General features: G+C 41.9%; 2 protein-coding genes across 13 annotated transcripts; one reads left to right on the top strand and one right to left on the bottom strand.

Moving 5' to 3' along the window:
* Positions 1–229: 229 nt before the first annotated feature.
* On the bottom strand, positions 230–14,109 carry LOC307035838 (uncharacterized protein). 12 transcript variants are annotated; one of them, XM_079675616.1, is made up of 6 exons: positions 13,569–14,017; positions 12,567–12,650; positions 11,181–12,414; positions 10,420–10,467; positions 10,108–10,224; positions 5,040–6,197 (listed from the first exon to the last, which is right to left on the bottom strand). In XM_079675616.1, the coding sequence occupies exons 3-6, from the start codon at positions 11,183–11,185 to the stop codon at positions 6,035–6,037; spliced, it is 333 nt and encodes a 110-aa protein (XP_079531742.1). In that variant the 5' UTR covers positions 11,186–12,414; positions 12,567–12,650; positions 13,569–14,017; the 3' UTR covers positions 5,040–6,034. The 12 variants fall into 12 exon arrangements, with proteins under 12 accessions (XP_079531751.1, XP_079531744.1, XP_079531750.1 ...); XM_079675625.1 differs by having other exon boundaries at positions 230–10,224; positions 13,569–14,009; XM_079675617.1 differs by lacking the exon at positions 10,420–10,467 and having other exon boundaries at positions 12,305–12,414.
* Positions 14,110–19,053: 4,944 nt separating this feature from the next.
* Positions 19,054–21,190, top strand: LOC307034892 (zinc finger MYM-type protein 1-like; the record flags this gene model as incomplete). Its single annotated transcript, XM_079673818.1, has 2 exons — positions 19,054–20,233; positions 20,640–21,190. The coding sequence occupies 2 exons, from the start codon at positions 19,054–19,056 to the stop codon at positions 21,188–21,190; spliced, it is 1,731 nt and encodes a 576-aa protein (XP_079529944.1).
* Positions 21,191–21,502: the final 312 nt, after the last annotated feature.

The raw sequence follows: 21,502 nt of genomic DNA, 5'->3' as shown, positions 1-21,502 counted from the left end.
TTGATAGCCTACATGTTGCGCTTATGAGTGGTTGTGTGTGTCCGTGCGTGTGAGCGCATCAGCGTGCGCTTATGTTTGGGGCGATTGGGGGGGGGGGGGCCCAAAACAATATTTGCACCGGGGGCAATCACAACCTTGTTACGCCACTGGTTAGGAGCAAGTGTTGGAAGCAGCATTAGAGTCCAGTAGCTGTAACAACTGTTATGAATACAATCCAAGTCAGGTAGAGTGACACAGTGACATTTCAAACAACCCGCCAATTTGCAAAAAGTGAGTATATCTCTTAAAGCACACAGGTGGCTGTGCCATGTTTGTTGCTCTCTGCACTCAGTGCTGCCACACACTCATGGGTGGAAAATAGGATGTATTGCAACGTTAGTCTACTTGTTTGTAACAGTTTTTTAGCAATCCAATATAATTAAAGATTCACCTATCGATTCCAATTATATTTAGATTAGGCTTCATTAAATGTACCTGATCCCAATTCAGGAAATGTTTTTGTTACAGTAGCATGTTAAGAAGGCAATGCCCATGATTTAAAAAAAAACATCATGAAACATAAATATATTCATATCCATAAAAAGATATATCTAAACTTCTATTGAATGCAAACCATACACTGTCCAGTTAAAATGTATGTTAAAATATACAACAATGTGGAGCCTACTACCAAAGCAACATAAATGTAAGATATTAAACTACATACATGAAAAGTACAGTTTTTTTAAATGTGTAAAGATTTAAACCTTTTTTTTTTTAAATGCAATACTTCTAACAGGAATCATTCTATCCTGTGTTGGATAATGGAACAATTATTCATTATTCATCAACATTTCTACTGATCATAATTCAATTTTTGAGGTCTACTAGAATAGATTTACATTGTTCAATGTTCCAACATCACATTGGTTTCTCATACAGCATCTCTGTATAGTACTGTATGTGTATTCACTCTCTGTCGTAAACGGCTTGATGGAGCTAGTTTTTTTAAAGTAAAACTGCATCATTCTCACAGAAGATACATGCATGGTAGTTTAAATTCAACTTTACAAAAATAAATTACATGAATTATAAAAATTGTTAATCCAAAGTCGACAGCCAATGATCAGTACGCAGACCGACCTGATGGATGAATATGAAATATGTCTGATCTTGGTTCAAAATGAATCCAAAAAAGCAAAAGCGAGTTCTCCACTTTTATGTGCAAATAAGTAACACCAAAAATATGATGTCATTGTGAAGAGAATCGGCCATATGTGTAATGTGCATTCAATTAGGCACATTTTTGCAGTTCTTATTCAAACTGATTGATGCCTCTACACAAGAAAATTGAATATCTGGATTACTTTTATTTATTTAATTTCCTTTAATGGTACATTTGAATCATGGTAATACACCATTTTCTCCCTTTGTGTGGCAGGTAATGTGAAATATTCAAATGTAGAGGGAGCCTTATTTATAGGAGTAATATGCTCTGAGTCGGAACAGTTGCCTCAAACTGAAGAGGTCATGAAGTAGCTTATACAGCATATTAATGGCCGTGTTCTTATGGGCACTCTACTCAATTGAGGTAAGATTATCATGGCAATCAAGCCTCCATTCAACCTAATTGAGGACGTTATGTGCTTGTTCTTATTCATTTAAAGCAAAAAAACCTTGTAAAGAAACATTGAAGGAAAAACTGCCTTACAATTTTACTGCATTATCACATAACAGTTGAAAACACAGATGAAAGATCATTTTTAGAGTATCAACATGATCAGAAGGCTGCCAATTAGTATGTAACCATCCACACCAAGGTTTCTGTTTATGTCCTTATTGTAAAAAGACAAAAAGAAAGCATGCAGGAACAATTATGTAGATCTGTTACTTGATTACTTTTGGTGAACCCTTGACTCTGATTAAAAGCATCTGGCTACCATATAATGAGGTGTGGATCGACTTGCCTAAAAAATATTTTAGTTTTTGTTTCATGGCTTGATCTTTCAAGGTATATTGTGAACAAATTGTGAATATGACACGTGTCAGGGATGAGCGAAGCAGGCAGGAGTGGGCAGGACTCCCAACGGAACCCCCAACGGAACAGGACATAGGGTTGGCAAGACTCTCAGCGGAACCCCCAACGACATAGGACATGGAGTTGGCAGGACCCCCGACGAAACAGGTGTCAGCTGGACCATCAACGGCACAGGACATAGGGTTGGCAGGACTCCCGGCAGAAGAGTAGTCGGCGGGGCCTCCAACGGCACAGGACATAGGGTTGGCAAGACGCCCGGCAGAAGAGTAGTCGGCGGGACCCCCAATGGGACAGGACATAGAGTTGGTAGGACCCCCGGCAGAAGAGTAGTCGGCGGGACCCCCAACGGGACAGGACATGGAGTTGGCAGGACCCCCAGCGGAACCTCCAACGGCACAGGACATAGGGTTGGCAGGACTCCCGGCAGAAGAGTAGTCGGCGATACCCCCAACGGGACAGGACATGGAGTTGGCAGGACCCCCAGCGGAACCTCCAATGGACCAGGACATTGGGTAGGGACTTGAGAGGGGACTCGAGAGGTGACTTGAAAGGGGACTTGAGAGGGAACTCGAGAGGAGACTCGAGAGGGAACTCGAGAGGAGACTTGAGAGGTGACTTGAGAGGGAACTCGAGAGATGACTTGAGAGGGAACTCGAGAGATGACTTGAAAGAGGACTCCAGAGGGAACTTGAGAGGGAACTCGAGAGGAGACTTGTGAGGAGACTTGAGAGGTGACTCGAGGAGAGACTCGAGGGGGGACTCGAGGGGGTCGGTTTGCCGACAGAACACGGGGGGCTTGAGTCGGCCGGAACACTGACAGGACACGGGGAGCTGGCGTCGGCCGGTACGCCGACAGGACACGGGAGCTGGCGTCGGCCGGAGAGCCACTACTGGAGCCGAAACTGGAGTCGGGACCATAACTACTGGGGCCGGCACTGAAGCCAGAACCATGGCTGTCGGGCACGGAACAGAAGCCTGGTCCCTGGCTGTGTGAGCCAGGAGCACGGAAGCATGGCTGTGTGGGCCGGTACTGGTGCACGGATCCATGGCTTTGTGGGCCGGTTCTGATGCCGGAACCATGGCTGTTGGGGCCAGAACTGGGGCTGGAACCATGGCTGTGTGGGCCTGTACTGGAGCCCAAAGCATGGCTTCTGGGGCTCGGGCTGCTAGCCTGGACTTGCGACTCCTTCTCTTAGGAGCCTTTTTGAGGCTCAGTGGACCTCCAAAAGCCAGACGAGTACCCGAGAATGGCTCCTGGACAGGAGCAGGAAATGGGGAAGAAGCAGGGGTTGGCTCCAGATGGAACACACCGAGACGTATGGTGTCAGGTTGGGAATTGAGAGGCAGGGGGCTAGCATGACTGGAGCTAGCAGGCCGGGAATCACATGTCTGGAGGAAGTCCATAATCCAGCCAGGTAAGAGCTTCAATAAACATGGTTTCACTGTTGCCAACCGGTGTGCCTCTACCAGAGCGGCCTCCTTCTGCTGAACACTGGATGCTCCCTTCCACGAATCATAGCGGCAAGCCAATAAAAAGGTAACATTTTGTAATTCCACCTCAAATGGATAATCTGCTGGGTCCATCTCTGGTTAGTTCCTTCTGTCAGAGATGAGCGAAGCAGGCAGGACCCAAACACAGATTTCACAGAAAAAACACCTTTATTCCAAGGCTAAATGAAACAAAACAGAACTCTTCCCCGTGAATAACGTCAAGACCAAGCGGCAAACTCTGTGGAAGAGCCGGGATGCCAATACGGAAGTGGCACACACTGCAGTTCATATATTGGCCGATAGGGACTGACTGCAGAAAGGAGCAATTTCCATAGACCCCCATGTTAAAATGCCCAACTTCACAGCAGAAAAAAACATGTTTCTACCCATGGATGCAATAAATATTATTATGAATATAGTTAGATTCCACCTTCATGATTATGGATCTGTGAGTGAATTGTTTTCTAACACGACCCTTTTATTTATATTAGGTCTTAAAGTATTTGCATAAATGAGGGCGTGGTCACATTGAGTGACGGCTCTGTGAAGTGACTGCTGCTGTTAGCTTTTTGTCTCTCTGCTAGCTGCACCGTGAAGCTAGCTACAGGCACTCTGCCTGTTCAGCTCATCCAGGGAACACAACTTGCCCCCGGCCGTCTTTGTTTGTTCTTCATGCTTATATATCGGACTATTGTGACTCGCTCTGCGGTTGAAACAGACGGTGCATGAATGCGGTTTTGCGGTAAGTGAAATTCGAGTACTTATTTATGTGTTAATGATTTTAATCAGCTACGTAATTAATGTTACGGCTTGGGTTAGCGTGTAAACGAGTGGTAGCTACATCGGTGCTAACGATGCTAATGGTAGCCTCCAAGTTAAAATCATAGAGTGTTAAGTGTTAAGTGGGATAATACTGTTCAACCAACGGCTTCTGTTTGAGGTTGATAAAATAAGGTCATCCTTGTAACTTAAGAGAGATGATTATTATTTAGGTAGGAACTGTATGCATCGCTAAGGTTAATTTAAATTGGCTATGCTCAAGTATGTAGACAAGCTAATGTCGAAGTAGTGTATGTGAAATCAACCTCACAACAAGATGTGTGTATATTACAATTATTAATGTCATATTTCAAGATGATTACTTAGATATTACAATATGGTTGGTTGAGCTGGAGTTCATTATTGAGCTTACACGGTAGCGTCACAGTCATCTGAAGAACAAACCCAAACCTTGTTGTTTTTATGAATTGCATTACCAAATGGGTATCAAATAAACAGTAAGTATTGGTAACACAACTTCCAAAGTTACAGTAAAATAAAAAGGACCCTGATTCGGACAATCCAACATGTTCAACAGAAGAGAATCAGTTATATTGTTTGTACACATGGTACTTTACATATATCTGTTTGTTTAAGGTGTCCAGCTGATGCAGACAGGCTGGACCAGAGAGTGAGAGACAGAACTGGACTCCTCACAGCAGTGAACTTCAGCACAAGTACAAATACTATTTTGTTCATACTGTACAAAGAATCAAGAAAGTATTGACTTTAATACACTGATATACATTCCATTAAACAATACTAGATCACCTACACACCAGTGAAGTTGAGGGTTTTTTCTGTGCAAAAAGTTACATTTAGATTTTAACAAGCAATATGATTTTGTCAGCCTTCTAATTTAATGTATTAAAGGCAAAGATATTTAACACATAGTGAGAACTGCTACTATTTATCTCTCAATATTTTCTGTAAAACACGTGGTAAAAGTTATTCTTTCAGTGAGACAACAGAGCAAGCTTCTACAGTTGCACTACGTTTTGATAACAGTTCAATATTATTTTGATAATAACATATTTCAATGTTGATGAACTTCATACTTTTCATTCATAATCTGATTGTTTTTGTAGCTCACAGTTGAAATAAAAAAAAACATTACAATTACAAAATAATTATATCTACAGCCCCCAAACACACAAACACACCGCTTTCATAAATAACACACTTGTTCTGCAATAATATGTTTTATGTTTCCTGTCATTTTTGTTAGGAAAGGACATGCCTGAAAGACACGACATTTTCTCCTTCTCTGAGGGTCAAGAAGAACATCCAAGAGGAAAATTAAAAGCTGATACGATGAGATTTTAGGAACCAGTACACTACTATTATTGTAAAAACAGTCAGCTGATCGAATGCACCTATTTCCACATCTACACTCCATCAGCTGATTATTTCTATTTTCCTCGCTTTATGAGCTTCACATCACTTGTGCCTTGTACCGCAGTTTGCAACGTCACAAATAAATAGGGCCAATCTTCAGTCAGATGTGAATGTGTAATCTAACATTTTCAGTAAGAATAATGGACGAAAGGAGTGCAAATACAAATACAATTTATTGAAATGTGAACCAAAAGTTAATCAAATGTTTTAAATTAAACGCACATATGGACAGAAGGTGTAAACCTATTAAATGTATAAGTAAACCCATTTAGTCAAATAAAGTGACAGATTAGGCCTGTGCAGTTGGTATCAGCTTTGCCCAGCATGGGCTCCTCCATCAGACCAGGTCCTCCTTGCAGAGGAAAGACCCTCAGTCCTCTCCAAACCAACAGACAGGACGTCCATCACACGGAGGTTTCTCCCTGAAGTCTCTGCAACTTTCTGGACACCACGCTGTCTCAATCCGTCCACACTGAATATGAAAGAGGGAAAATGAAAATAAATGCTTTAGACAATAAGAAACATAAAGTTGACTGTTGAGTTGCTCAGTTTTTTTAGATTGTCAATACTATTACTGTATAAGTAATATATCAGGTTAAGAGGCACATTCAAATAAAGATTGGTCTTTAAATACATGTTGTCTTTTGAATTGTTTGTCTAAAGTCAAGGATCTAGAACTGGTACTTAGTTTTAATGATACAGTCTGGTTATTATGCTGTTTGGAGGAGGCCTCACAGGTAAGAGCACTACCTAGCTACCATCACATGTACCTTAGCTTGACTTAAATGTATTAAGCGTATAATTAAGTGATATCAAAATATAAATAACTAATGTCATGCAAACATTCATATTTGCTTGATTCCAATGTTGAATTTAGCACAATTGCATACAAACGTTAAGGGATTTTAAGATTTTGAAGTATTATGCTAAAAACTCAATAACTTAGGTTATTATTTATAGTTTTGCTGAATAGTTTCATGTCCGCTTACCTTAGAAACGTAAAATGCCACGGCAGTGTGCCGATGGGGAGCATGTTAGCTTAGCTTGGTAGCTTCAGCTAGCTCTAGAACTTTCAGCTCGGTGGCAGCAGGTCCCGCCTCGGCTCCGCCTCTTTGCCCCCTATTTGGAGCAGGCGGAAGTTGAACTCTGACGTCACTGTCGAGCCGTTAGTGGCCGACTCCGCCTACTAAGGGCTTCTCGGCAACTCTGCAGAATCCTATGGGTGACGTCACGGACCCTACGTCCATTTATACAGTCTATGGTCAAGACCAGGGGCGGACTGGCCATCGGGACGTATCCCGATGGGCCGGTACTGAAGTGGGCCGGTCGGACGATGTGGGCCGGCCAGTAACCGGCAGGGCTCAACATTATAAATGGCCCGGAAGAACTATTTAGACACCCCGGGCCAGCATAACGTACTTTCCACTTGCCCGCTCGGGCCACTAAAAATATTGCTTTAAAAGAATTGACCTGTGGTATTGGTATTTTGACTAGGAATTTAGTTAAATTGTTTCGTTTATCAACGCTACAACATAGAGTTCCGTGAGTCAGTTGTCGTTGTTGGGTGAAAAGCAAACAGCTGTTTGCTGCGGAGCGCAGCGCGAGCAGGCTCCCGTGAGTGGGAGCGCGCTCCTTCACTACAGACTATCGCGCCACCTAACCATTCGCCAGAATGTTTTTAATACCAGCGGTAACCGGCCAAGCGCCAGGCAAAAAACAATCTTCAAATAAAAGAAAGTTACCAGAGGAGTTAAAGGAGAGTGACAGGGAGCATGAGAAGAAGAGGGAGAGAAAGTTTCAGCCAGCTTGATCGATGGAGTTGGCTTCTAGTGGTGCAGTGACGCGTCCTAAAACCCTTTTATAATCTATCGATTAGATTTATGATTTGAACATTATAAAAGTAGGGTAGCCATGTGGAGATTATCCGGCTGAACAAAACGTGCATTTATCAAACAGGTTTGTTTTCCACAGACCTTATTTCCAGTTATTTTCCTAAACCCTTTTGAGAAATCCCATTGCTTTTTGTCGAGGGAACCAGCAGCTTACTTCCTGGTTTAGGACGCGTCACTGGCTGCACCTCTGAATAGACCCTTTTTGTGTTTGTACACAATGATGACGTAGAACGTATGCGCGCGCATGGTGGCAACAGAAGGATGGCAGAGATAAACAGCTTGTCAAGCTACGCAAGGGGATTAACAACTAAAGATCGTGAATGTTACCTTAACAAGTTGACTTTAACAAATGGTGTCCGACTTCCAGATCCGTGTTCTATTGATGAGTGGGTTGAAGACGTTAGCAAGTGGCCGAATATACAGTCAGTGTGAGAAAAAGTTTTTAGAGAGTACTTGTCCATGGACAAGTGAGTTTGGCAATTTACTTGTCCGAATACATTTTCACTTGTCCAGAATGGACACAAATTGGGGCCACTGGAATCTTCTTCTTCGCCATCGTATTTCACATTTTCCCACGGTTTTTACGAAATCGCTCACGTGAGTGAGCGGTAAGATTTTACTGCATCACACATAGGGCTGGGTATCGTTTAGATTTTAACGATTCCGGTTCTGCTTTTCGATTCCAGTTATTTTCGGTTCTCGATTCCGGTTCTTTGAGAGGGTAAAAATAAGTCCCATGACAAACTGGGAGAAAAATATATTTATGAAAACATTAAGTCAAATCTGTATTCCTATTTACAAATCAGTTCATACTGTTAAATTTATTACGGTTATTGAATACAATTATATAAACATAATCTCTGCATTGTTTTGTTAGTTCTAAGTGGTGCAGTTTAAGAATGTACAATTGGCCCAGTCTCCTCTGATGTTACACTGCAACCTGCCTGTGAGACAGAGTCCAACCACACAATCTGTGTGTCCACCACATGTCCTGCAACACACATGCTGCAACCTGCCTGTGAGACAGAGTCCAACCACACATGTCCAACACATAAGCCTAATAATAATAATAATAATAATAATAATACATTATATTTATAGCCTATAGGCCTAGCGCTTTTCTAAAACTCAAAGACGCTTACACATGTCCTGCAATACACATGCTGCAGCTGCCCAGCTGTTCACTGTTTGTAAAAGTAAATAGATAGTATTTTAATTTCAATAATTTCTATACCCTGCCTTATAAACAATACTGACATCCCTGTGCTCCTCCGAGTATGGGGGTCCGGGGATATGATTACAGCGCGAGGACACAGGGAGGCTGCTTCACTTCATAAAGGAAATGGCGGTCAATATTAACAACAAAGGAGCTAAAAGTCCTAATAACCTTCATTACGTGTTAGAGAAAGAACATAAGAAAGTTTGACAAAGATGAGGCTGTTAAACGGGCAGTGAATCCGCTGTGTGTAGAAAGAGAGAGAGAGAGAGAGAGAGACGCTGAGCTGCACCATGCAGCGATCAGCTGATCCGGAGCAGAGAGAGGGAGCTGCGGTCCGCGGGGCTCGGCTTCGCCTCCTGTCCTCACAACTCTTATCAATCCCGGGAACGGACAATTGTTATTTGTTCCTACTCGGAACCGAGTTTTGCTTCCCAACCCTGCCACTGTGCTACACTTCCCGCCCCGCCCCTGCACAGAAAGCGGCGAGATGCATTTCATTAGGAATCGACAAACAGAACCGAAACTAACATTTCTAAACGAACAATGGCGGACACGTCCAATTTGCGAATGAGTTCTGCCTTTTGTAAACTGAATCTATCAATAATATAACAATAAATCCGGGCGAAAAACGTCACTTGTCCGCCGGACAAGTCAATTGAAAGATCTACTTGTCCGATATTGTAAATAACACGTCCCGGACGGTGGGACGTGTACTTTTTCGCACACTGACAGTGGCCAGATATATATACCTATTTAATTGAGAAACCGAGCGTGTACACCAGAGAAAAATTACGAGCCTATAAGTCAGTGGATGCTTACGAATACATTGTCTGTGGTCATGTACAGAACGTCAAATACCATGACATAGACTCAGAGTTTTGTATTTTGAGATCAGAAATTCTCCCTAGTCAAAGACAAGGACACAAGACAATGATGTATGAGGCTTGGGTCATAATCAACCAACGAGAAAACTACGTCCTCACAGCGAATTGCACCTGTATGGCGGGGTAAGTAGCCTATTATTTGGTGTTGTGGGCTTGTAGGTAACAGTTGAGGGGTGTGTTACTGTCCTTGCAGCTGGCTATTACTCTCCTTTCCATATCAAAAATCGAAGGAAGGTTGACTGCCAGCAACTTTGGAGCTGTCCTGAGGTCAAAGCGTGTGACTGCTTCCCTTATTGCCAGGGTGCTAGGGCAACAACAGGCCCTTGATGGTGTTTTGTCTGTACAGTGGGGGACTATGAATGAATGTGAGGGTGTCAGGGCATTCACCACTGGAACTCAGATGCAGGTCCATGAGTCAGATTTGTGGCTCTCCCTATCAGGATTGTTGGGGGCATCTCCGGATGGTCTGGTAGGGTCTTCCGCTGTGCTGGAGGTAAAGTGTCCCTACGGAGCCAGGGAAATGACAATTAGTGAAGCATTGCAAATCAAGGGCTTCTTTGTCAGTAAGGAAGGAGAAACATTCAGCCTGCGTGAGGAACATCCTTACTGGCACCAAGTGCAAGGTCAGCTTCACCTCACTGCAAGAAAGAAGAAGAAATAAAAAAAATTGTGAATTGTTTTTAATTTACATTTACTCGCCTTTGCAATGTTGTGGTTGTTAGAGTGTTAGGTTTCCTGTCAGCTCGTCTGTTGGGAAGATATAAAATATAGTTTCATGGAAGTCACACCGTCACATATACTGTAAGAGCATTAAGACATACAGTACATAGGCTAAAACAAAACATCTAAAGATATAACCTTGCACTTTGATAAGTCTCGTGAACATTTTCACTATTTTGACATTTTTATAGATGAAAATTGAACTAAAGAAATAAATGGTAGATTAATCTATATTGAAAATAGGTGTCAGCTGCTACACTAATTATAATAGTTATATTTCTTAATTAATTAAGATAAGATATTACTGTATTGATCCCAATTTGGGAAATGTTTGTGTTGCAGCAGCATAACAAGAAAAACAAAATATAAGTTATTATATATACAAAAGTATTTGAGGGATGGAATATTAAATTGAATATAAATGTAAAATGTACATGTGATTTTACGTCCAAGAGAAGCTATGGAGCAGAGAGTTCTCTGCCAGCCAGAGGTAATTTGTTATTAGTTCAATATGTCAAACTGATTTCCCTGACTACAATCTTTAGTTACATGGTGAAATGTTATGCTGCTTGTACTAATAAGACTTATCATATAAGCCACACAGGTTTTAATGGGATGTATTCATTATCTTTACTTATGTTGCGGTCTTTTCAGCAGCGCAATCTCTATAACGGCGATACAGTCACTACCCATTATTTACATTTCACCGTGACATGGACAAAAATGTAACGTCAGCTTACCTCATGGCACGAATCCAGACTCTCCTTTGGAAAACATTGGCCGGGAAACGATAGAACAAGCACGTTCCATGCGAAGACTCGGGCTGCAACCCGGAGCAAAGCAACAAACCATCGCGTAGCTAACTAGTAGCGCTAGCTTTAGCTAACGTTAGCCAACGAAACGAACTGCCGAGTAAAATTGGAAAACACTGCTAATTAATTATTCTATAATTTGTAAAACTACAGTGTTAAAAATGACAATTTCAAAATACAGATTCTAATGGTCAGATATAGATATACAGATACTAAAGATAGGCAGGTACTTGCTTTCAAGCAGAACACAGGGGAAAACAAACTTAGCGGGAGTGTTTACGTGTTCGGCGTAATGACATACAATGGCCTCTACAATTTCTGTAGTCCTATTCAGCCATTCGGTAACAACCATCGTTTTTCAGACACGTAAACTCTTCAAAAATCCCCAGTGGGGTCACTGCTGATGTATTTAATGTCGTAGAACAAAACGTGATTTACCTCTTAAATTTGTGTCAACCAGACCTTATTTCGAGCTATTTTCCAAAACCCTATGGAAAAAATGCATTGCTTTTTGAGGAAGGAACCGGAAGTGCTACAAATGCTAACTTACTTCCGGGTTTTACGACGCGTCACTGCGGTTCTCTATATAAACAAGGTCTTCTGTCGGCTCTGTACATCAATGCCGACCTATGCTGACAAGTAAGTGAAGAGTAGACAATATAAAGGTATTGGCGAAATGTCCCAGCAGTTTAGGATAATGAAGGTTCTAATCAAATCAATTACATAGCCATTACATGTCTAACTCCTAATGACAGGAAGGCAGAAAGTGCATTATACAAATAATAATACTCATAATAATAGCAGACATTTTTTAACAATGACCACAATATCATTATTTTAATAAACCAAATATGAACAATTGAGGAATCTGAGGAAGAACTGATGATTCAAATAGTACAAGTAGTAATGTACATTATAATGTACATTACTACTTGTACTATTTGAATTAAACTGAACTAAAAGGGCAAGCAGTGAAGGGTAACGTCTGTCTGTCAGTCCGTCCGAATTTTAATTTAGAACATGGTGACAGTGTATGCAACCGCATTACTTACAAATTCATTATGTTTCTTAATGAATTTTAGCCTCTCGCCTATTCTGGGGATCAAGGTGGTGAGGGTGTGAAGATCCAGGTACCCAAAGCTTTCTTCATCAATAGCCTCATCTGAAAGACAGAACAAAAAATATTACTACAGTCCCATTCATTTCCTATGCACAGAGCATATAGCATGCACATAATGATGACAGGGGCTGAACCATAACACAGTAGGCTACCCATAAAATGAAGGCATGGAGGTGACTTATAAATTAGCTTACCTCTGAACCTTTCAATCAGCCCTGGAAGCTGCCACTCGGTCAATTTAGTACTCACAAAGTCATCCATTGATTGTTCGTATCAACCTGAAACATCAACACAAAAAGAGTCCATTAAGAAAAAACATACAATAACATGAAATAAGATTCAGTAGTCCAAACGTCTTTTCACTGTTTTAACATAATGGTTAGGCCTAACGTTACCGTTACCAAAGTTTCAGTCGGCGGTTAAACTGTATGAGACTTAAGTTAGCTTTCCACCGCACCATGCTTATTGTAGTTGTAAGTGCACTGCCTTGCGGCCTGTAGCACCATCCTTGATGGAGCTATGTGTGGGCTGGACCTGTATTAAATACAGGCAAGGGGTGAGCAGAGGGTATGTTGTCGATTCTTGTTCTGTTTTCTGTGATATATCTTACTCACCCTCTCACTTTCAGTTGCGCGCGCTAAAAAGACACGCTACCATGGAAGCCAAACAATGGTGTAGCTGTATTAAAGTCCGAGTGGAAACAGTACTGAGTAAATCTGATTTTGTCAGAAATCGGGAGAAATGTGGGAGAAATATGACCCCGGGAGGAAATCGGGAGTCTACCAAGAAAATCGGGAGGCTACAAGTATGCCCAGTGCTGTGTAAAGCCTGGTGAGCTAGCTAGCTGAGGCCTGCTAGCATGCAGAGGCTAGCTGATTCACTACCGCGCTTTTCCCTCCATAACACTCACTTGTGTGATATTGCATTAAAAGCCAAATTGACGAGATAACTAACGTTCTCCTCCTAGCTGCAATACATGACGCATTTCTCGAGTCATTTCGAGTAACAACAACATAGTGTGTTTGCTACATAGCTAGCCAGCTAACGTGTAAGCTAACACGTTAGCTTGCTACTTTGATGAAATGTACACAACAGTGCTTCACGAACTTACATCTTAACAACAGTATGACGCTTTATATAATAATATCAAGTCAACTACATGGTAAAACAATGTATATGTAATGTATGTAACAAACCTTGCTTTAATTGAGTCTCCTCTACACTTTAGTGTGACCGTCCTTCCATCAATGTCGTGTTGGAGAGAGACGGAGAGTAGTGGGAGGTGACCTAATTTCGCGGGTCAACGTCAACCCAATGTGTTGGGTATTCCAAAACAAACCAACACAACTTCATAGAAATTGCAACCCAACAGCTAATAACTCCATACCCAACAGAAATAACCCAGCGAATTGGGTTCTCAGAATACCCATTTCCATAATAATAACCCAATTAAATTAACCAACAGGTTCAACCTAGTGGTTGGGTTGACAAAATATAACCCAACATTTTTAAGAGTGTACTATTGCAACAAATGTGTTAATTTTCTTCATTATTAGTCGATTTTTTTTTTGGACGAATGCTCCGGGCCAGTGGTTACAATGGTGGGGCCAGTGATAATATAATGCCAGTGGCATTTTACCCTTAATTTCTACCTCTGCGGTAACTCACTAGCACCGCGGTGGGCCGGCGGTACCGAAGTGGGCCGGTCGAGAGTCCCGGGCTGATTTGTAGTCCCAGTCCGCCCCTGGTCAAGACACACAAGGAACTAACAAAGACAAACAGAAAAAACAGAATTTAAATCACACAAGACTAATCAAAGAAACAAGAGACAGGTGAGGAGGGATGAGAAAACAAGGTGAACACAATCGGGTAATCAGACAGGAGGGAACACAGACAGAAAGCAACAGGCAAGACGGGGTGAACACTTTTCAAAATAAAACAGGAAACCAAAGACAGAAAAAGACAAGACAAGTCAAAACACAGACAGATCGTGACAACACGTTTAATAATCGAATATACTTTTTCATCAGGGTTTAAGGTCTAAATGTTCAACCCAGTCTCACGGCATTTCGTGTTATAGTCACGACATTTAATCTATGATTCGTGTTCACCAACACGATTTCCCCCTTTTTTTCGTGTCACACAAAACGAATTTAAAAGCAATGTATTTCTATCGGTAGTATGTTTCATGTCTGCACCACGTCTTTTTGTCCGGTCGGGTCTTGGAAAACCGGAAGCTGTGTGGTTCTTAAAAACATGTTCTTACTCAATATCAAGCCACGATCATTGTTTTATTTTAAATTCTATAATGTCTGACTTTTTTTGCGGTCCGTCAGGAAAATAAATGGGGCTAAGAGACTCAAAATACTGAAATATGTATTTTTGAAATATTTTTTTCCTTCTAATTTGTTATTATTTTCTAAATAATACACTGTTATTTACTCAACAATAACACTTATCCTTGTTTTTATTAATTTGTTTAATTCTTGATCTCGTTTTTTTTTGCCGTCCGTCAGGAACTGAATTTCAAAATAAACTATCAACAAAATTGCAACAGCTTGGGGTGAAAACAGTATTTCCAGTCTCGAAGTTTTCATGGTAAAATCGAAAAGTATTCCCCTCAGTGTCACTAAAAACATCAGTTTATCCGTGTTAATTACACAACATTGATTGTTTTAAATTGTGTACAATGCTTTTGTGTTTTTCCCCTTCGATTTGGAGAAACAAATAGTTTTTTCTGAGTTTAGGATGGCCGAAGACACTACACTACCCATAATCCTCAGCTATCGTTTGGAACTACAGTGTTTTTGCTTGACAAACCCGGTGATTAGTCTTCAAGCTCTGTGATTGGATGTTGGAGTGGCACTGCGCCAAGGTTACGCCCATAGACTGTTTAAGCAATAGCTCACGACAGGCCGTGGTATATGCTCATTATATCACAGCTAAGGGGCGTGGTTCGGCCCGACGCGAAGCGGAGGGTCGACAAGGACGACATCAACATCGTCATGATGTCGACATCGACAAGGAGAAATATACACTGGAACTTATTGACATGTTCGCTGGCACTAACGGGCCAGCAAAGTTTTGGAGTGATGTCAAAAAACAGCAGTTCCCTAACGTTCAGAAAGTAGCGATCTGTGTGCTCAGTATGTTTGGATCAACATACACATGTGAATCAAGCTTTTCACACATGAACTCAATCAAAAGTAGCACTCGCTGCTCCCTGACTGACAGCACTCTTCACCAATGTCTTAGGATTGCATTGACATCCTATGAGCCAAAAATCACTGCTCTTGTTCAAAACAAAAAATGTCCCTTCTCCCATTGAGAAAGTCAGCGATGACAAATCACAAATGAGGTGATAGTAAGCACCTAGTTTACTATAGTAGGCGTGTAGTGTAGTATTCATTCATATAGTTACCCGTATCCCTTGTTATGGGTTTGTGCACTGAAGTGTTTGACAGTTCTTTCTGTATTCATTTAAGTGCACTTTGTAATGTGTCTGGGACAAATGTGACCAAAACGTATGATTTTTGTGTTATTACTTGAAAAGTGAAAACATATTGCTACAGTACTACCTCTTTGTGTTGCATTGGAGCTCTTTAGCTGTTTTTTTTGTATGTGAGCACATTTATTAACACTGCTATTATTGTATTCAGTAAATGCAGTTTGTGATGTGCCTGGTTCAAAAAAAATAACCTAAATATTTGACTTATAAAGCAAACAAATGTAATGCTACAACTGTGCACTTTTTTTTCAGATTCTGTTAAATTAATGCTAATTTGTTGTGTTTTTATGCACTTTTTGACCTACCTTTGTTGGATGAACAATGAATACAAATTGCATGTTTTTCATCGCAGTAATATGTGTTGGTTTAAAATGTGTCGCTACTTTTTACAGGCCGCTGAATGTCTGGCCCAGCTGAATTTTGTAGTTATAAAATCTGGCCCAACTGAATGTGTAGTTGAATAGCCCTGTGTAACGTGGTCACTTGTATAGGTTGAGGTTCATGTTCGAGGCTGTTGCTTGGCGTGGCGAGAATATTGCTCCACTTTCTCCGGTCCCCGAGATTGGGCTTCCAGTAACTCTGGAGAGAGCTTTCGCACCTGTGGCCACTAACGGTCATAATTGCTCTGCTTTGTTTCAAGACCGGCATCAGAAAGCTTTTGAATGGTGGTACTTTTCCAGTTGGTCTACCTGCTCTTCACGTAGCTCTGCATGTCGTAGTTTAGGTGCTTTTTTTTCTGGAGATAGGCACTGCTCAATCCACTCCTCAATACTATAGTAAGACCCCCCCCCGGAGGTCGAAGTTAATCTAAAATGTTTCCATTTTATGCTTTGTAAGTTTGTTTCGTAACGGAAGAAATTTAAATATAGTTATAAAACTGACAAGTCAAATCAAGCAATCTGAGTGGTCGATAGCGTTTTTGCGGACCTCTTTGATTACAGATTTGAAAAAATCGTTGCTTGCTTTAAAAGTAGCACAATTAATTATGTTAAACCTTCAAAAGTATCTAGATATCCCCGCCCTAATGCCAAAGGAACTGCACACTGAATATGTTTTTCCGTTTGATGTCTATGTCTGGACCGCTGCGTCAAAAAGGAGGGCTTCTGCCCCGTTACTTCTCCGCTGCTTTCTTGTTCCAGTACGAAAAGCAAACTGCCAACCCGATGCTATACTGTTTTTCTCAGACGCGGAGGGATACTGACTTGTTGTGAAAAGTAACTTACAATTCTACCCGTGGTATACGCTCAGTATATCACGGCTAAGAACCAATCAGATTGCTTGATTTGACTTGTCCGTTTTATAAATATATGTATATACTTACGCCGAGCGTCAAACACCTCTTCAAAAACCACGGCAGACTATCCAAAATAGGATTCGAATGAGTAAACCCTTAACCCTTAAATCAGACTTTAGTTACACCTGAGTCAAATTCAGGGAAGGTGATTGTCAAATGCCAACAATCAGGCAAGATATTTGATAGTTGGTGCTTGAAAAGACTAAACATTTATCTGCAGATCCCTATAAAGTATATTCAATACTCGTTATTCTCTAGTAATAGTTAATTCAAGACTATGTAATGGCTATTATGCAAATCCCTTTCAAGATTACAAGATTTTCTAAGGTTTATTGACATATCATATACACAACTATGGTGTAGTTATGCAATTAATGAAAAACTTGGGTCGCAGGTTCCTCAACAGTGCATTACAAGACATCTATCAATATGTGTGTATACCTCCACCATTAAACTGTCAAATTCTGCACATTTCTTATACTATCTACATACATAAGAGTATAATTAATATGTATAATATCAGTTAAAATAAGCGCTTCAACATAGTTAACATTGCAGGAAAGCAATATATTACACGTTAAGTACTTTGTCAGGCTTAATATTTATCTGTAGATAGATACCCCCAAAGCCTTTTTCTTATTTAAAAGACGACCTTAACCTAAAGTATTCTTTAATTTTTAAATAAAGGTTAATTAGTTTGTCTGTTTTGCACATCCTCATATTAATATCTTTGTACATCCGGCACTAAACTGTTTTATTGTAGAGATCACTTACAGTATCTTCTTGATTTTTTATATTCTATATTTCTATCATTGACCTTCTACTTTCTAGTGATGTGTCGGTCTCTTTTAAGTGAACGACGGGAGCCGGCTCGCGCCCGTCAACGAGCCATTGCTTTTTTTTTGTTAAGTAATACAAGACGGCATAGACGTCGGAACTAGGGGTGCGGGGGGTGCGGCAGCACCCCCTCCCGTCAGCCTCAGGAATCACAGGATTAGCCTACGTTAAAAAAATAAAAATAAAGATTCTGAATTTAAACTCAATTTGTCTGACTTACATGTATTTCTTAATACAGATATTTTGATGTGATATGCACCCTGCCTGGCTCAATACAGCAGCCTGGCTGGCATGGCATAGCTGTTGCTATGCAGACTGCATCTGACAGCTCACTGTGACGTTGGCCTATGTGTAAAAAAAAAAAAAAAAAAGTAGCGGGAATTTTTTTTATGTTTGCTGTGTTCGCGGCTCTCATTTGTTTTTAGCATATGCATAGGCTACATGGTTTGAGTTCAACTACGCCAGCTAGAACTAGCCTATGTCTCAAAAACGAATTTCAGATTTTTTTACAAATCCGCCCGACCCAGCTAAACGTCCGAGAGAGACACCTAGAGGCTGTGTGCCAGCAACCGGACAGCAGCAGCAGGCAGCCGAAGGGCCCGGCGGCCCTCGGCCTCGTCCTCCCTCCCCAGCGCCACCACCAGCACCCGGTGCTAGCCAAGAAGAGGCAATATCATGCAAACCACCACAGGATTACAATTTTCCTGCCAAGAAGTTGGGTGAGAACTTCACTCGTTCCTGCAAGGCCGCCTGGTTCAGAGAGTGGCCGTGGCTGGAATACATCGCGGTCAGTGATGGCATTGTGTGTGGTGTGTGCAGGTCAGCTGTCAAGCGCAAGTTGGTCGGGTCAGAACAAGCTGACAGTCCGTTTTTGAAAGATACGGGCTTTTCAAACTGGAGAAAAGCAAAGGAGAAAATCAGAGACCACGAGAAAACACGCATTCATTTAGATGCGACTCAAAGATTGGCTGCATTGAAAACTACGCCAATTAATGCGCTTTTGTCTGAGGCTGCTGCTAAAGAACAAATAACAGCCCGGAAAATGCTGGAGCTCGTTTTCAGCAGCGTGAGATTCCTGGGGCGCCAGGGACTCCCTCTGAGAGGAGCTGCAAATCGGGATGGGGTGTTGTGGCAGCTAGTGGTCGAGAGGCTACGCGCTGATCCTGACCTGCAAAACTGGATGAAGAGGAGGGACAATTGGATGTCGGGCAGCATCCAGAATGAAGTTCTGGAGCTGTTTGCCCATGACATCCAGAGGAAAATCGGAGCCAAAGCATCCGAAAGTCCTTTTTTCGGCTTAACTGCTGATGGGACCACCGACGTCAGTGGAAAAGAACAGTTCTCATGCAGTATACAATTTGCAGATGACAATCTTGAAGTCCAGAATTTCTTTCTGGGCTTTTACAACGCTCCAGACACAACCGCCGAGATGCTTTTTCTGTGCATTAAAGATGTCCTTGTTCGGCTAAATCTGCCGCTGGAGAAGCTGAAAGGCTACTGTTTTGATGGAGCCAGCAACATGTCAGGGAGGTTCAAGGGAGTGCAGGCAAGATTAAAGGAAACATGTCCTGACTCCTTGTTTGTCCACCACTGCGCAAACCACTCTCTGGATTTAGTGTTGCAAGAAGTGGCAAAAGAAGTGCGCCTTGTTGCCGATACACTGAACTTTGTTCGGGAAGTCACAGTTGTGATTAATGATTCAGCAAAGAGAAAAACGTTATACCAGTCTCTTTTTGGATGTGGAGAAGTGATCAACCTGCTTGCCCTGTGCCCAACTCGGTGGTGCGTCAGAGTTGTGGCACTGTCACGGTTGCTGGCATGCTATGGAGAGATGCTGCAGACATTTAGGACCTTGGAGAGTGACAGGATTGTCAAGGGGGAGACGCGTGCCAAAGTGGCAGGATTGCTCAAAAAGGGCACCACTACGCGCACAGTCTTTGGTTTGTTTGCCTGCGTTACCATGTTTACGCCATGTGAATCCGTGGCTCGGTCACTGCAAGGCACCAAAGTCACAGCCCTTGGATCAATGGAAGCTGCCAAACTTCTTTGCCAGCGACTGAACACACTCAGACAAGATGACACCTTCGCTGACCTTGTGGCCAAGACCAAACAATACACAGAGCGCTACAACTTGAAGCCTCCTCATCCAGTGCGCACCAGCAAGACCCCAGCGCGTTTTCGCCATACAGCGGAGGAGGAGGAACGGGAGTTGGAGAACGAGGGTAAATAAATAGGCCTAAATAAATAAATAAATAATGCCAACAGTATTTTAAAATTAATCATAAAGCGCATCGGTCTGTAATGTTGAAAGAATGCAACAAATACGCACACAGAGCGTGCTCTCCAGCATTTGTGGACAGATTTGATCTATCCATAGAAAACGATATCATAGTTCATAATAATGTACTACATCCATGTACGCTTATTTGCGAAATTAGCCTGCAATTAATAATTCATTACAACGGTATCAACTGACTAAATAACGTATAGGCCTACTTTCATAACAAACCATATTCATAATTTGAATTTAAATTGAAAATGTAAGGTTGACCCACCCAGCTTAAATAGGCAGCCCATATGGAAACTATTTGTTGGTTGTTGTTTAACTGTTATATTTAACTATTAAAGAATATCCAAGCCTGTGGAAGAGGGAATTGTTTGAGGCCCTGGACTTGGTGCGCACAGAGGTGGAGCGGCGCTTTGACCAGGAAGGACTCCGCGTAGCTGCAGGGCGAGAGCAGGCAGTTCTACAGGCGGCCCAAGGGAAACGAGTGGATGTGGGTTCCCTGGAACTGACTTCCTTTTCAAGAGAGCAGCTAAGCCTTGAGCTGGACATCCTGAGCGACGTGTGTAGGGGGCGAGAAGTGAAAACCATTCAGGATGTATTGGCCATTCTGCACACCTTGCAGCCCCAATCCCGCTCCATGCTGTCGGAAGCGGAGAGGCTCATAAAGCTCTGTCTGGCTCTGCCCATTTCTGTCGCGGCATCCGAGCGCTCTTTCTCGGCGTTGCGCAGGTTGAAAACGTGGCTGCGCAATACTATTAAGCAGGAGAGACTCACTCATTTGGCCATTATGAATGCGCATAGCGACCTTCTCGATGAATGCGATGTCTCGACCCTGCTTAAAGAATTTATCAGCAGAACAACGGAGAGAAGGTCTACTTTTGGAACAGTTTAAAAGCCCTTACGAGCGCAAAGTAAACCGTTATTTTTCTGAATGTTCCATTAGGCCTATGTTCGTAAAGGCTGTATTATTCTGTTGATTTTCTGAATGCTGTAGGCCTATGTTATCGCCTATTAGGCTACAGTATGTTCCTTAATAAAGGCTTGATTAATTCATTAATTCATTTTGTTTCATACATTTTCGTAACAATTAAGATGCTGCGTGTGTTTATGTAGCCTATATCTGTTATGTATAGGCCTAGGCTATTAGGCCTACGTGTCGAGTTCGTTAATCATTGATAGTGTGAGTTTCCCCCCCGACCCTCCC

This window comes from Notothenia rossii (genome assembly GCF_949606895.1).
Source record: "Notothenia rossii genome assembly, chromosome: 4".
Taxonomy (NCBI): domain Eukaryota; kingdom Metazoa; phylum Chordata; class Actinopteri; order Perciformes; family Nototheniidae; genus Notothenia; species Notothenia rossii.
Note: the sequence above shows the minus strand (reverse complement) of the source record. Positions and strands in the feature narration are given on the sequence as shown.